At 35.6% G+C, this 12,474-nt stretch overlaps 1 protein-coding gene across 13 annotated transcripts in view; it reads right to left on the reverse strand.

Moving 5' to 3' along the window:
• The window catches only part of REPS1 (RALBP1 associated Eps domain containing 1), a 65,047-nt gene that overhangs the window by 11,052 nt on the left and 41,521 nt on the right, over positions 1-12,474 (reverse strand). For 5 of the 13 annotated variants that reach the window (XM_054061446.1, XM_054061442.1, XM_054061436.1 and 2 more), the window contains exons 10-13: positions 7,888-7,968; positions 4,553-4,640; positions 3,622-3,723; positions 1,399-1,471 (exon numbers count right to left, since the gene is read on the reverse strand). In XM_054061446.1, coding sequence (XP_053917421.1) covers positions 1,399-1,471; positions 3,622-3,723; positions 4,553-4,640; positions 7,888-7,968 — 344 coding nt within the window. The remainder of the gene's footprint in view (positions 1-1,398; positions 1,472-3,621; positions 3,724-4,552; positions 4,641-7,887; positions 7,969-12,474) is intronic. The other 8 variants (XM_054061437.1, XM_054061441.1, XM_054061440.1 and 5 more) reach the window with 3 other exon arrangements.

Raw genomic sequence — 12,474 nt, forward strand, 5'->3', positions numbered from 1 at the left:
TCCTTCTGTAACTACGAAAAGATCTAAAACTAGGAAGATATGCAAGTTTCACCCAAAAGCTGAAATTTCTTAATGTGTAAGTCCAGACACAAAATTGCATTACTGCAATAGAAAAATCTGCTTTCTTAATATGCTTTCCAGGACAATGGTTCTGTAACACTGTGTAACTCTCAAGCTGACGAAATACAAGTCTAATTTACTGACTTCTAGGGACATCCCCCTAGCTAGTCTAGTATAAAAGACCCAAATAGGATTAAAAAAAGGGAGAAAGTATTTTAAGGACACTCCTCAAGTATAAAATTATCTGACATAGCCTTAAAAGCTTTTGCTTCTTGAAAATATAAGAAGTACTCTGGACTAATGGCAGGGTTAAGGACAATGTCATCTCCATAGATAAAGTTGCAATTGATCGAAGAGATAACAGTGAAAGGAAGAAAAAGAGCATGTCTGAGAAAAATTTCCTGAGTAGACACCACAAGAAGTGCCAGATTTGGACAGAAGCTACCTGTGCCATAAAGCAGCAACTCGTCAGAAAGCTTCACTCACTTCAGTGAGTTCAGTAAGAGAACCCAACCCAAAACCAGAGATGAAAAGAACATGTTGAAACCGCCATGCTGATAGTACAACAACATGTATGGGAGCAGGACAGAATCAAATTTGCTGTAAAGTTACAATGGAGGAAAGAAGTTTAAGCTGCCGTATTGAGATGCGATTGCAAATCTTTCTTTGCTATTGAAGTCACCCTAATTATTTTTGTTTTGAAACTCACCTTTGAAACAGATTGTAAGACGGTTAATGGTCTAGCTGGTTTTTAATCCTATTTCGGCAGATTTAATGGGAACAATTAGCACCAGCTTGTACAGCACATTCTCTTATGTCAAGGGATGCAGTTGGTTATGTGCTTGCATAGCTTCCTCCAATCCCTTAATTTATTTTTGGCCTACGACTGTCCTTCATTTTATAGAAGCCCTTCATTAAAAACGATTGAGTTAATGCCACAATATTTCTAATTTATGTTTCATTTTTTCATGTGACAAAGCCACATTTTTAAGAGTACAAAACCAATGGTTTCAAGCTACGTCATGATCTCCTATACTTACATTCCTTTGTGTTTAAGGAGAAAGTCTTTCGATTTCTGACTGAATGTGGAGTTTCATTTCATCAGCCAATCCCAAACAACTTAGAGCACATTATTTTTTATTTTTTTTTCACTTTGCATGTTAACAGGACAAGTGTACATTGTTAACACATAAGAAAACAGACCACCTCCAGATTCCTGAGTGTTAAAGTTAAGAATCTATTTAGCCATCATTTGACAAGCTAGTTGTCAAACAACTAGTAGCTCGGAACAGGTTTCTTAAACGCTTTTTTTTTTATCCTAGTTGCTACTTTACTGACCGTTGCTGTGTTACAGTGCTTCCAATTTGCTCTGGATCTGAAGCATAGGAGTCCGAACTGCTGTAACCATCTGCTAGTAAAAGAAAGTACAAAGTTTCATATTTGGTTTGCATCATTAGTACACCCTAACAGATACAGTTAATATAGAATTTCAAATATCCAATTTTTACTTTTTAAAAAGGTTCATGTGCTGGCAAAATATAAGCCAGCAGTGGGATCGAGTGGCCAAGAAGGCCAATAGCATCCTGGCTTGCATCAGAAATAGTGTGGCCAGCAGGACTAGGGAAGCACCTGTTCACCATACTTGGGCACTGGTGAGGCTGCATACTGTGTTTATGCAGCTCTGGGCCCCTCACTACAAGACACACATTAAGCTGCTCCAGTGCGTGCAAAGGAGGGCAATGAGGCTGGTGAAGGTTCTGGAGAACAAGTCTTACCAGGGGTGGCTGAGGGAACTGACATTGTTTAGTCTGGAGAAGAGGAGGCTGAGGGGAGACCTTATTGGTCTCTACAACTACCTGAAATGAGGTTGTAGTGAAATAGGTGCTGGTCTCTTCTCCTAAGTAACTGGTGATAGGATGAGAGGAAACAGCCTCAAATTGTGCCAAATAAGGTTTAGACTAGGTATTGGGAAAAATGTCTTCACCAGAAGGGTTGCCAAGCATTGTAACAGGGTGCCCAGGGAAGTGGTTGAGTCACCATTCCTGAAGATATTGAAAAGATATGTGGATGTGGTACTTAGGGACATATTTCAGTGCTAGATTTGGCAGTGTCAGGTTTACAGTTGGACTCGATAATCTTAAACATTTTTCCAACCTAAACGATTCTGTGAAAAAACACTTAGAAAAGGACTTGCTTGAATTAATATTGAGATTGACATTGATTTTGCATCAAATGTGCTCAGATACACTATTAAAGTATGACACTAAACATTATGAAATTTAATTACCAAGACAGCAAGTCTGCACAAAACCCAAAAATCTGTTAAGACTTAGTGGTTTTTTAAGCATCAGAAATTCATTTCCTAGAGTCAGATTGTAATAAATGCCTTCAGGATTCACCATAAAAATGATTTACAATATTGACAAAACCCATTTCTTCAGAAAAGGGACAGGCATCCCATGATAACTACAGTTTGAGATACTACAGGGTGGCTTTATGTTACACTACAACAAGGTTTGTTTTATTCACTACTTTCTTCCTCTGAGGGAAGAACACTTCTTGGTATAATTACAGTTAAAGGCCCTTTATCAAAGGTTAAGCTAAACTTGGATACAGAATAGGTAGGACAGAAGGGCTCTTAGAACTTACATCCTGCAGATAGGAGTGATTTCCTCCCTAAAAGACCATGTTTGCTCATTCTTTGTTTTACATCAGAATGCTACCTAGTAAAACCAAACTTTGCTTTAACAGAAAAAGACACTGCTCAGAATGAAGACTGAGACAGAGTTCATGAGGAAAGCAAAACAAATTGCAAAAAGGCACTTTCAAAATTACTCCTGTATTACGAAGCAAAATACTTGTCCTAATAATGACAAGGATTCAAAGTAATGAATTCTTCAAAGAAGAAGTTTTCAGCTTAAAGAAAACAAAAAAATCTCAGAAACAGACTCCAGAGATTCATTCAGGCTGCCTAATCTGGGACCTCTCTCAGTATTATACAAGCAGATTAATCAATTAAAAATAATACCAAATGTTCTGAACACAGGAGATACTGAAAATCAAAAAGGCTATTAGAAGCAAATAAACAGTTGAAAAGCTGCACCTAAAAAAGAAATCTGGAAGTCTATAATATTTTCTTAGCAGCTAAAACAGATAAGAATTGCCTGAAGATTGTGGTCAACAGGTTTTCACTCTTCAGAAAACATGTTACATAGTTCTGAGGATGGAGAATCAAATGCTACTTAGGCAGTTCCACTTTCCACACATTTCAATCTCTCATCCTAAGATTAAAAGAGGAAAATAGGAAAAGGGAAAAGAACTGACAAAAATTAACTTTTTTGAATGCGTATGGCAAGAAGGCATCTCCAGTGGCGTAAGTACAACTTTAATTACTACTTCTAATATTTACTTCATAGCAGAAATGTCTCTATTTTTCATGGAAGTTTTAAAATGAGATAAGCCTTTCCAATCTAGAAGGTTTTCATTCACTGAAGAATGCATCAGCTCTACGTTTTGATTAATGGAAAAAAAATGAGATCACAGAAATACTTTGATACTTACTAACTGTATTTCCAGCTGTAAATTTTACAGATGAACTGATTTTGTTTTCTTCTGGGAGATCAGATGGTTTCACAAGTAGTGGGCTAGTAGGGTTAGCATGATCTAGATGGAAAAACAAGTCTAAATAAACAAATGTATTCAAATTAGCTTTTATTTTTGATGACAGAGCTTTACATTTGTTTTCTCCCCTTAGGTGAATTGTTGCACTCAAGACTAAAAATGTACTTTTTTTAACGCTTTTGGCATATGAATTATACTAATTTTGAAGTTTTACATTGTGAAAGTGTAATTTCTCTTTCTCGGTGTCAAGAGTTGGGAATTTTTAAGTATTTACAAGGCTAAGGAAATCTCAAAAGAAATGCATCGTGTATACTTGTTTATTCTCAAGTTGAAGACTGTGCATGAGTTACACGACTCCAGCAAATACTGGCATATTGGGACATACCTATAAATTGAGCCTCCAGTGTTCTTCAACTGAAGTTATCAAACCACGTGGCTTATTGCTACCCAAAGTATTGAAAAACAAAAAAGGCCTGATACTACTACCAAAAGCTGTCAGGTTTCAAAATAATGAACTCAGTATTCTAACCTTAGTAGAACAAGCTTTATCAATGCAGGCTATGTTCTCCATCTTTGCCGTCTCCTTCAGTATTTAATAAGGAAACAGACATTCTCCTGGAGACCCCACTAAAATCTATATCATGACACTCCTAGACTACTCCAAGCAATGACCTCGTTATAAGTGGTGAAATTCTCACTGCAGCAAACAGCCAATTCAAATTCTGCACCAATCTGAACAGTACTCTAACTCTTAACTCAGAGAATCTCATTAATTGTGCTTATTACAACTCTAGATATATTCATCTAAGGAGAAGGAAAAAAAGATTGCATGTATTAAACTTTCCTTATTAGCAAAAGAAAAAAATCCTACCACTTCCAGTTCTTTTAAGCTCCATTTCCTGCATGTGGATTTTGCTTGGAGTCATTCTTATGGGAACTGGGTGCACAATTGCAGTGTCCTGTGGAGGAGATCAGAGTAAAGTGATGTTCATCTAGTTTTAAACTGTTAAGTCTTTGATACCATGCAAAGTCTAACTTCTCAACGAAATTTCATAGATTTATTTTTTTTTTTACACAGTGCCAGGGAATTTAATACCCCCATAAACCCAAAGTTTTGTAAGCTTAACTTTCTCTAATGATTTCTAATGTGTAATAACCTTGCATGCTACTTTAAAAGGGCACTAGAAATGTTACTACAGATAAGCAGGTTGTAAGCAGGAATGGAATTTTACCAGCTTTCCACCATTTTTGACATACTAGATATCTGTTACTCCAAGTGCATCTCCAAAAAACAAACCCCTCACAGTTTCAAAGCCCCATACCTCAGCTTTACCATAAAATTATTTAGGTTGGAAAAAAAACTTTAAGATCATCAAGTCCAACTGTAAACCACACTGCCAAGTCTACCACTAAACCATGTCCCTATGCACCACATCTACATGTTTCTGAAACAACTCCAGGAATGGTGACTCAACCACTTCCCTGGGTGGCCTGTTCCAATGCCTGGCACCCTTTTGGTAATGAAATTTTTCCTAATATCTAGTCTAAATCTTCTTCGGTGCAACTCGAGGTGGTCCTTCCTGTCCTAGAAAGGCTTTACTTAGGGATGTTTCAGAAGGTTACAAGTATTAGTAATTCTCTATTACATAGGTACTTTGCAGTAGTCTAAGACAGGCAGCTTCAGCAGTCTTTGAAATACTAAAATCTAACTTCAGGATAATAAACCTTGTGGGATATATCTCTAGATAGGCTTTGACCTTACACTAGGGCATTTCCTTCGCAGTTCAGACAATGGACTTCATTTTAACGTACTTTATAGACAGCCCTTTCCATCTGTGCGGATACAGCTTAAAAAATACCTCAAAATTTTTATGTTTGTTCACAAGTAACCTAAAAATATGGACACAGCTGATTTTTAAAACTATTTTCAGCATAAACGAATGGGTGGGACAATTACAGCACAAAAAAAGTTCCCAGATTATATTCTGTCCCTAGAAATAACAAGAAGTTTCAAAACTACCCTTGCATTAGAAGTTTAATCTGTTCTGACTAGTTAAGTACATCAATTTTACCAAGCAAATCACATTCAGATTAAGAGCTTTGAAAACTGTTTAAACTGAATTGCACTACTCTTGTTGCAAGTATAAACTTTTAAAACCATTTTCTAGTCACAGCTCAAACATTCCTGTGGCACCAGGCTTTTAGGAATAATTATCACTTTAAGAATATATTATACCCCCCCATGGGATTATCATGCAAAGGTAACTCTTGCTGTAGTTACTTCAGTCCTCTACTGTAACCTAATGTGCAGCTACTACAAAAACATCTTAAAGAGTTAAATGGATTTTTATATATTCAGATCACAAATCTGATTTTACACAAAACATGTTAATAACTTTCACTTATAATAGTCAAATTATGTTCCCATACTCGGGGATGAATGTACTGTTTTACTCTTCTCACTTATCTTTTACCTTCAAAGCAGCTGCTTTTCAAACAAAAAGATAAGAACTGGTCTACAAATACAATCTTTAGTTAGCTATTAACAACTGCTCAAGAAAGCCAATTCTCTACTTAGGGAAAGCAATTGTTCAATAAGTCAGTCCTACGCATCACTGTTAAGACTGCTAAAATAAGAAGTCTGCATAGTGCTACTGAAAATTTGCTGTCATTTTTTCATATGAAAATAAAGAATCTCAAGTATTTATTCCCAAAGTCTGTCACCTCAGCAAGCACCAAAGATGCTCATCATTCTTTAAAAATCTTTAAGTATAAGCATTGTAAGAAAATTTCTCAATGTGACTGCCTGGTACATTTCTTGCATTTACATTGAATTTCCATTTATACACACACATACAAAAACACATAGATGGCTACGTATGGAGTTTTCCATGTATCATCACTATTCTACTTTTTAGATTATCCATGTATGGTAAAAACAATCAAAACTTCAGATTTCTGTCATTTACTAAGTCTATGTAAAAAACTACAAGCTTATGTGAAGACAAGATAGTGATAGCTCTGTATTGTCAAGCAACTATATACACCTCAAGAAAAAATTTCAAACTGTTTTCAATCATTTTTACTTCTTTAAGACATAAAAATACAGTACATTCAAACCAAAAAGTCTCTCTCAGATGACAAAAGGCTGTTTTTCACTTTAAGCTTGACATTTTCATTTGTTTTGAGTATTTTCTAAGGGCCATTCAAGAGCACAGAGAACACTGCAGTTTGAATTCTAGCTTCCAGCATGTAGAAACAGTATTTCCTGTAAATAGCAGTGTTAAATTTGAGTGGAGCATTGATATACTTAAAAATATATGTATACTTACAAATTATGTCTTCAGAATACTATTTTAATACTAAAAGGAGTTATATGCATATCATGCACACCCATTACTTTGTTATATAATCAACTGGACGCTAACATCATAATTAATTAAACTAAAATGGACACTAACAGTGGTAATTCCATCTGTAAGAAATGCAGGATGGAAGCAGCTACTAAATACTGAAGTAATTTAAATGCATTTCAGAAGAGTTTCAATGTCAGATGCTGTGAAGTTTAAAACCAGAAGAACTGGAAACTCCATAGTGAATTTCTGGCTCCCACGCTTGTCAAGATATCTAACTACATAATCCTTCAGAGCATTCGTCAGTAAGTAAAGCATTAGAACTGCACAGGTTTAACTGGAGAAACTCTAAAAGCCTTATTAATAAGTAACTTGGTAAAAACATTAGGAGTATGAAATACCACACCCGTTAAAGCCCAGTCATTTTTTAAGTGAAGTTGGCAATGTCAACTCATAAGAGTTTGTGCAAATAAATCTCTGCACTTGAAAAAACCCAAAACAATGCTGAAGACAGAACCTGAAATGGAGCTGGTTTATCATTGGGAGTGGCCCTTGCATTGCTTATAAACAATGTTTTTTTTAAAGCATTTAAATACTTTGTGTAATACAGCACTGCTATCAAAACCTATATACACCAAAATTCAAGGAGAAAAAGCATTTTCTTTGCACTCAGATACTAAACATGAGCAGTACTAGAAAACTTATAATCCTAAAATAAGCAAAAAATAAAGAAGCTTGTCACCATTTCCCAGAAAGCAGTCCACAGAATCATGCATAATAGCTAAATACAATGAATGGAAATTCAGTGTTAATAAAATTAATTCCAAACAAGCAAGCTAAGTGATTGACTTACAGGATCAGCTGGTGCAATGTTAGAATCAAATTGGGTCAGAGTTTGTGAGCTTGAAGAGCGTTCGCTAAATGTCTCCCACTGCTGAACAGACAGAGGAGAGAAGTCAGCATGATGAGAAAGATGGGAGCAAAAGATCACTGAGGAGATTTAGCACGGTAGATTGGAGGTTGCACTGGAAAGTACTCTAGCTACACTGAACAGCAGTTGACTTGGAAAGCATGCTAATACACATTGTGGTTTTCATCAGTCAGATTATTGGGCAACCAAGTTTTTTTTATCCATTTATATTAATCTTTATGTTCATATTTCATAATGAAGAGACAGGTGCACAATCACAAAAGTACCTCTGGATTTCATGTTTGCAAATGAAAACCACAGCAATAAAACACTAGTTACGCCCTTCAAATACTGTGAAGATCAGTGCCACATTTTGTATGTATTTTTAATTATAAATTCCACAGAAAGATTCCTCAGCTTTGTAGCTGCTGAGTTTCAAACATATTTCGTAAATACTGATTTTCTTTCAGAATCACAGACAAATGAACACTGAGCAGAGTACTCCAATCACACCAGTTCAGCTTGCCAGTGCAACCCCAAGAAGTGATTCTATGCTGTAAAACAGAATTTTTTTACAAGTCTAAATCACTGTCAAGGCAAAGAATTAAATTCAAACATACTGTTGATTACTAAAAGCAAATAGGTCAACCTGAAAAATTTTATAGATATAGGCATGCTGTATCAATACATAGTTGTCAAGAGTCCTCATGTTTAGTAAGTCAAGCTGCAGTCACAACTAGATCAACAACATATCAAAAGACAAAAAATTAGTCTATGATCCAGAAACCAGATTATAAATCACAACAGGAACGCTAAATGACGTATTTTGGTAAAACAAGAAGTAAATATTAACGAAGTTTCAAATACTACACCAAAAATTACAAATACAGAATTTTTAGTGCCTAAAAAATTTGACAAAAATTATGTTAGCATAATTGTGAAAACAAATAATATTCTTGTCCCATCTCTACAAGCAAATCAATGTAAAGGATTCCAGAAGACACAGGACAAGCTAAATGGTGTTAGGCAACCTAATGTCACGTGCTCCTCTACATCAGAATACATTTGGTGAATGGTCTATATGTGCACCCAGTCCAAAAAAAGTTATTTTAGAAACAACTCTACGGAAATTCCTAAATAACTGCTTTCAACCAGCTGACTCTAAATTCAGAAAAAGATTAACTCATAAGTACCTTTGTACGTGGTGCTGCTTCTCATTGAGACAGAGCCTTATCTCCTCATTTTAAACTTTAAGGCAAAGATTATGGGATACTGTTCACACAGGTTTTTCGAGGTGGGGCTTTTTACTGTTGGTTTTGTTGTTGGGTTGGCTGTTGAGTTTTGCTTTTTTTTTTCCCCCCAAAGAAAGCCATACAAAACTAGCCCCATCACAGACAAAGTCTAATAAAACCTTTCTAGCAGTTAGGTTTCCCTAACTGCTCTGTTCCGCTTCCTGTATTAAATGGTTCATCTCTGTGTCAGTCTACCCCTTCATGAAGGGGCAGCATCACAAGTAGTTCAGAGCTATACAAACTGGTAAGCTAGCCAGTTTTTACTAAGTCATACACTTAATGGCCAAGTTCCGCCAGCCTTTCCCCTGACTTGGCATCCTCCATTTACACAGCTGCTTGTTTTCATAAAGCATACATTATTTATTTTAGGACTACCACTAGTCTTTTAGATTTGACTTGGCCAACTGCTTCCAAGTTATCAGTGAGATTGACAGACCACTTGGTTACAGAAACACTGTACCTTAATTTTTCAAAACTTCCATAAGGCATATAGCACCTATGATATAGTTAAGATCAATACTGAAATACTTTTTTTTTTTTTTTTTTTTTAAGATGGATGCTGAATTTACCTTATTCTACTCCTCTGAAGCCAAACTGCAGGACATTTATTACTTGTCCTTAGGCTCCCTAGCTGAGCACAGAGAAACGAACACCAACTTCTCCTAACTGCTCTGGGGAATATGCTATTTGTGCTTCATCCTGAAATACTAACAGAAGTTAGTTACTGCTAATTCCCTGGTTAAGAGAAAGCCACATACATTAAGAATCCACTGACTGCACCTCAAACTCAGCAAAGTTTGAGAGCATTGACAATACAACTGATTTGCTATGATAAAATCCCAACTAGCTGAAGCCAAAACATTTGTCTTCTCAACTTGTAAAAAATGTTTCAAAAATATGTTCAAAAGGTCACCGGAAACTAAACTTGCAGGGATCTGAACCCTTACTAAAAGAACACCAAGACATTTGAAACAAGGTGTAAATTGTGAACTCAAAAGCAAATCTCTGTAACAAAGTTAACATGACCACATGACACTAGACTGTTTCTAACCAAAACAGCTTTTCAGCTTTTAAGCTCTTGGAATTTAATGCTTAGCCTTGAGACTGGACGGAAGAGATGTCTAACATCAGAAAGAAGTGATGAGTGAATAGATGAGAATGTGAAGCATGTAGTATCCAGAGTTAGGTGGATTGTCACAGTGCTCTTTATTCTGACGTTTGAGACTGATTCCTTGGCCCATACTTGTGAGCTTACGGTAACTGAGCTTGGCAAATGGAGTCTAAAAATCAAGTATGAGCTAGAAAAAAACAGTGTAACCAATTGTTTTGAAAGAAACAGGGATGAAATTGCCTGGAAAGGCAGATGATCCAAAGATGCATAGCTTTTTCAAGCAATTCATTGGTTAATGACAGTTATAAGAAGTTCAAAGAGGAAACATTTAGACTGGTGCCTGTAGTAATACCAGAAATTTTTTCATGGCATTAAAACCTTGAGGACTTTGACCTGACTCATGCTGAAAAGAAAATGCTGAGGAGCAGGAAGCGTGCACAGCAATATAATTGAAAAATCAGAAAATCCTTTGTGTTAGAACAAAAAACCTCTGAACATTCATTAAATATTCAACTCTTATTTTAGTATAGTTAGTATCTAGTAGGATATTTAGTGTTAGAACTTTTCCAAACCTCTTAAACTATTAGTAGATTTTCAGAAAAAAATACCATGTTATCTCTCCAAAGTGACCGTCAGTTTTGTAATACAAAACTGTGGATGACAGAATTATTGACTTTGTTCCACTAGTGCGGCTACCCTACTTGATTGGTTTGAATGCATTGGACAATAAAGGAATTTGTTTAATTACAATGCAGCGTAACCAATTACTACCTTATTAAAAAACATGAGGGGATGCATCAATGCAAATTTTAATACAGTTGCATACATTTACAGCTTTTTAGCAACAACTGAGTACCTGCTAATTTCCCTCCTAATACAGAGCTTCCTACTAGCAGTCCAAGAGTCACTTTGTCAAACAATTAAAAATCAATAAACCATTTCCTACATTTTTTGTTAAGGACATCACTGTGAGCGTATGATTTTCCTTTAAGAGGAACAGTAGATTTCACAAAGTCCTTCTTCTGAGAGAGGAAGAAAACTTCCTTTGCTCCTAAATTTGATCCTAAAAATTTGCTTATTTTCTGTTTTATAGTGACTCTCCCTTGGTTTATCTAAATCTTTTACTACAGATCTTCTGTTCACTTGAAGTCTAATAAAGAAAGCCAGAAAAAGCTCCCTCAGTAAGACAATCAGCTAATGCAATACTCAGCTACCGACAGAACAATTTTAGATGTTAGAACACCTTTTAAATTATTCTTGAAAATCTCAGATTACTAAATGAAAAGAGTTTTCAAAAAATAATTTCACTACTTCTCCCCCTTATAATGAAAAATAAGCCTTCATAATCTTTGTAGTACACTTACAGTCAGGAAGCCATTTGAGCCTCTGAAGTAGCTCTTAGAATAAATTACTGGTTTATTCTAGGTCAAAGGCAAACACATTAAAACAGAGCAAAATGAAAAACTCTAGGAACCTATCCCTCACAGGCTTCTTAAACAATGGACATTTGTGGGGAAAAAAATTACATTAAAAGTCCTGTTTGGTAACTTCAGCTTCAATTTCTGACAAAATGCACCTTTACTATACAAGAGTGCCTATATAGGAAATGTGTATGCTAGAAGACTACAAAGTAGCAACACATAACAGCAAAAATTTAAAACTTAAATAAATAAAGCCAACAGTTGGCTTCAAATTCAATTTTGAGTCTTTGCTTCTGAAACAAACCCAGAACTGACTTCTCTACATTATACTGGTGAGATATTTTATATTTGAAGGTAAAATCACCAGTATAATAGTTCTCCCTATCCAGATCCATCAGGAATTTATTCTCAGTTTTTTGCAAAACGTTGGCTAAAATAGCCTTTCAGAGGTAACCAAAGAACTCAACGAAAAACCTGTCCTTAATGAAAAAAATCAGGAGTTAAACTGTTAACATAAATGCTGTCATAATTATGACTAATATAAAGCTTAATTATCATTAATGGTGCACATTATAAACAGTAGCTCATCTCATAAATGAGATGCAAAAATCAGAAGGAAAACATTACCTTGTACAATTTAACACGTGAAGAACCTTCCTGTGTCTATAGTCTTGTAAACCTTTTCATAATGTGTGATCAACAACCC

This window comes from Cuculus canorus, chromosome 3 (genome assembly GCF_017976375.1).
Source record: "Cuculus canorus isolate bCucCan1 chromosome 3, bCucCan1.pri, whole genome shotgun sequence".
NCBI classification, from domain to species: Eukaryota; Metazoa; Chordata; class Aves; order Cuculiformes; family Cuculidae; genus Cuculus; species Cuculus canorus.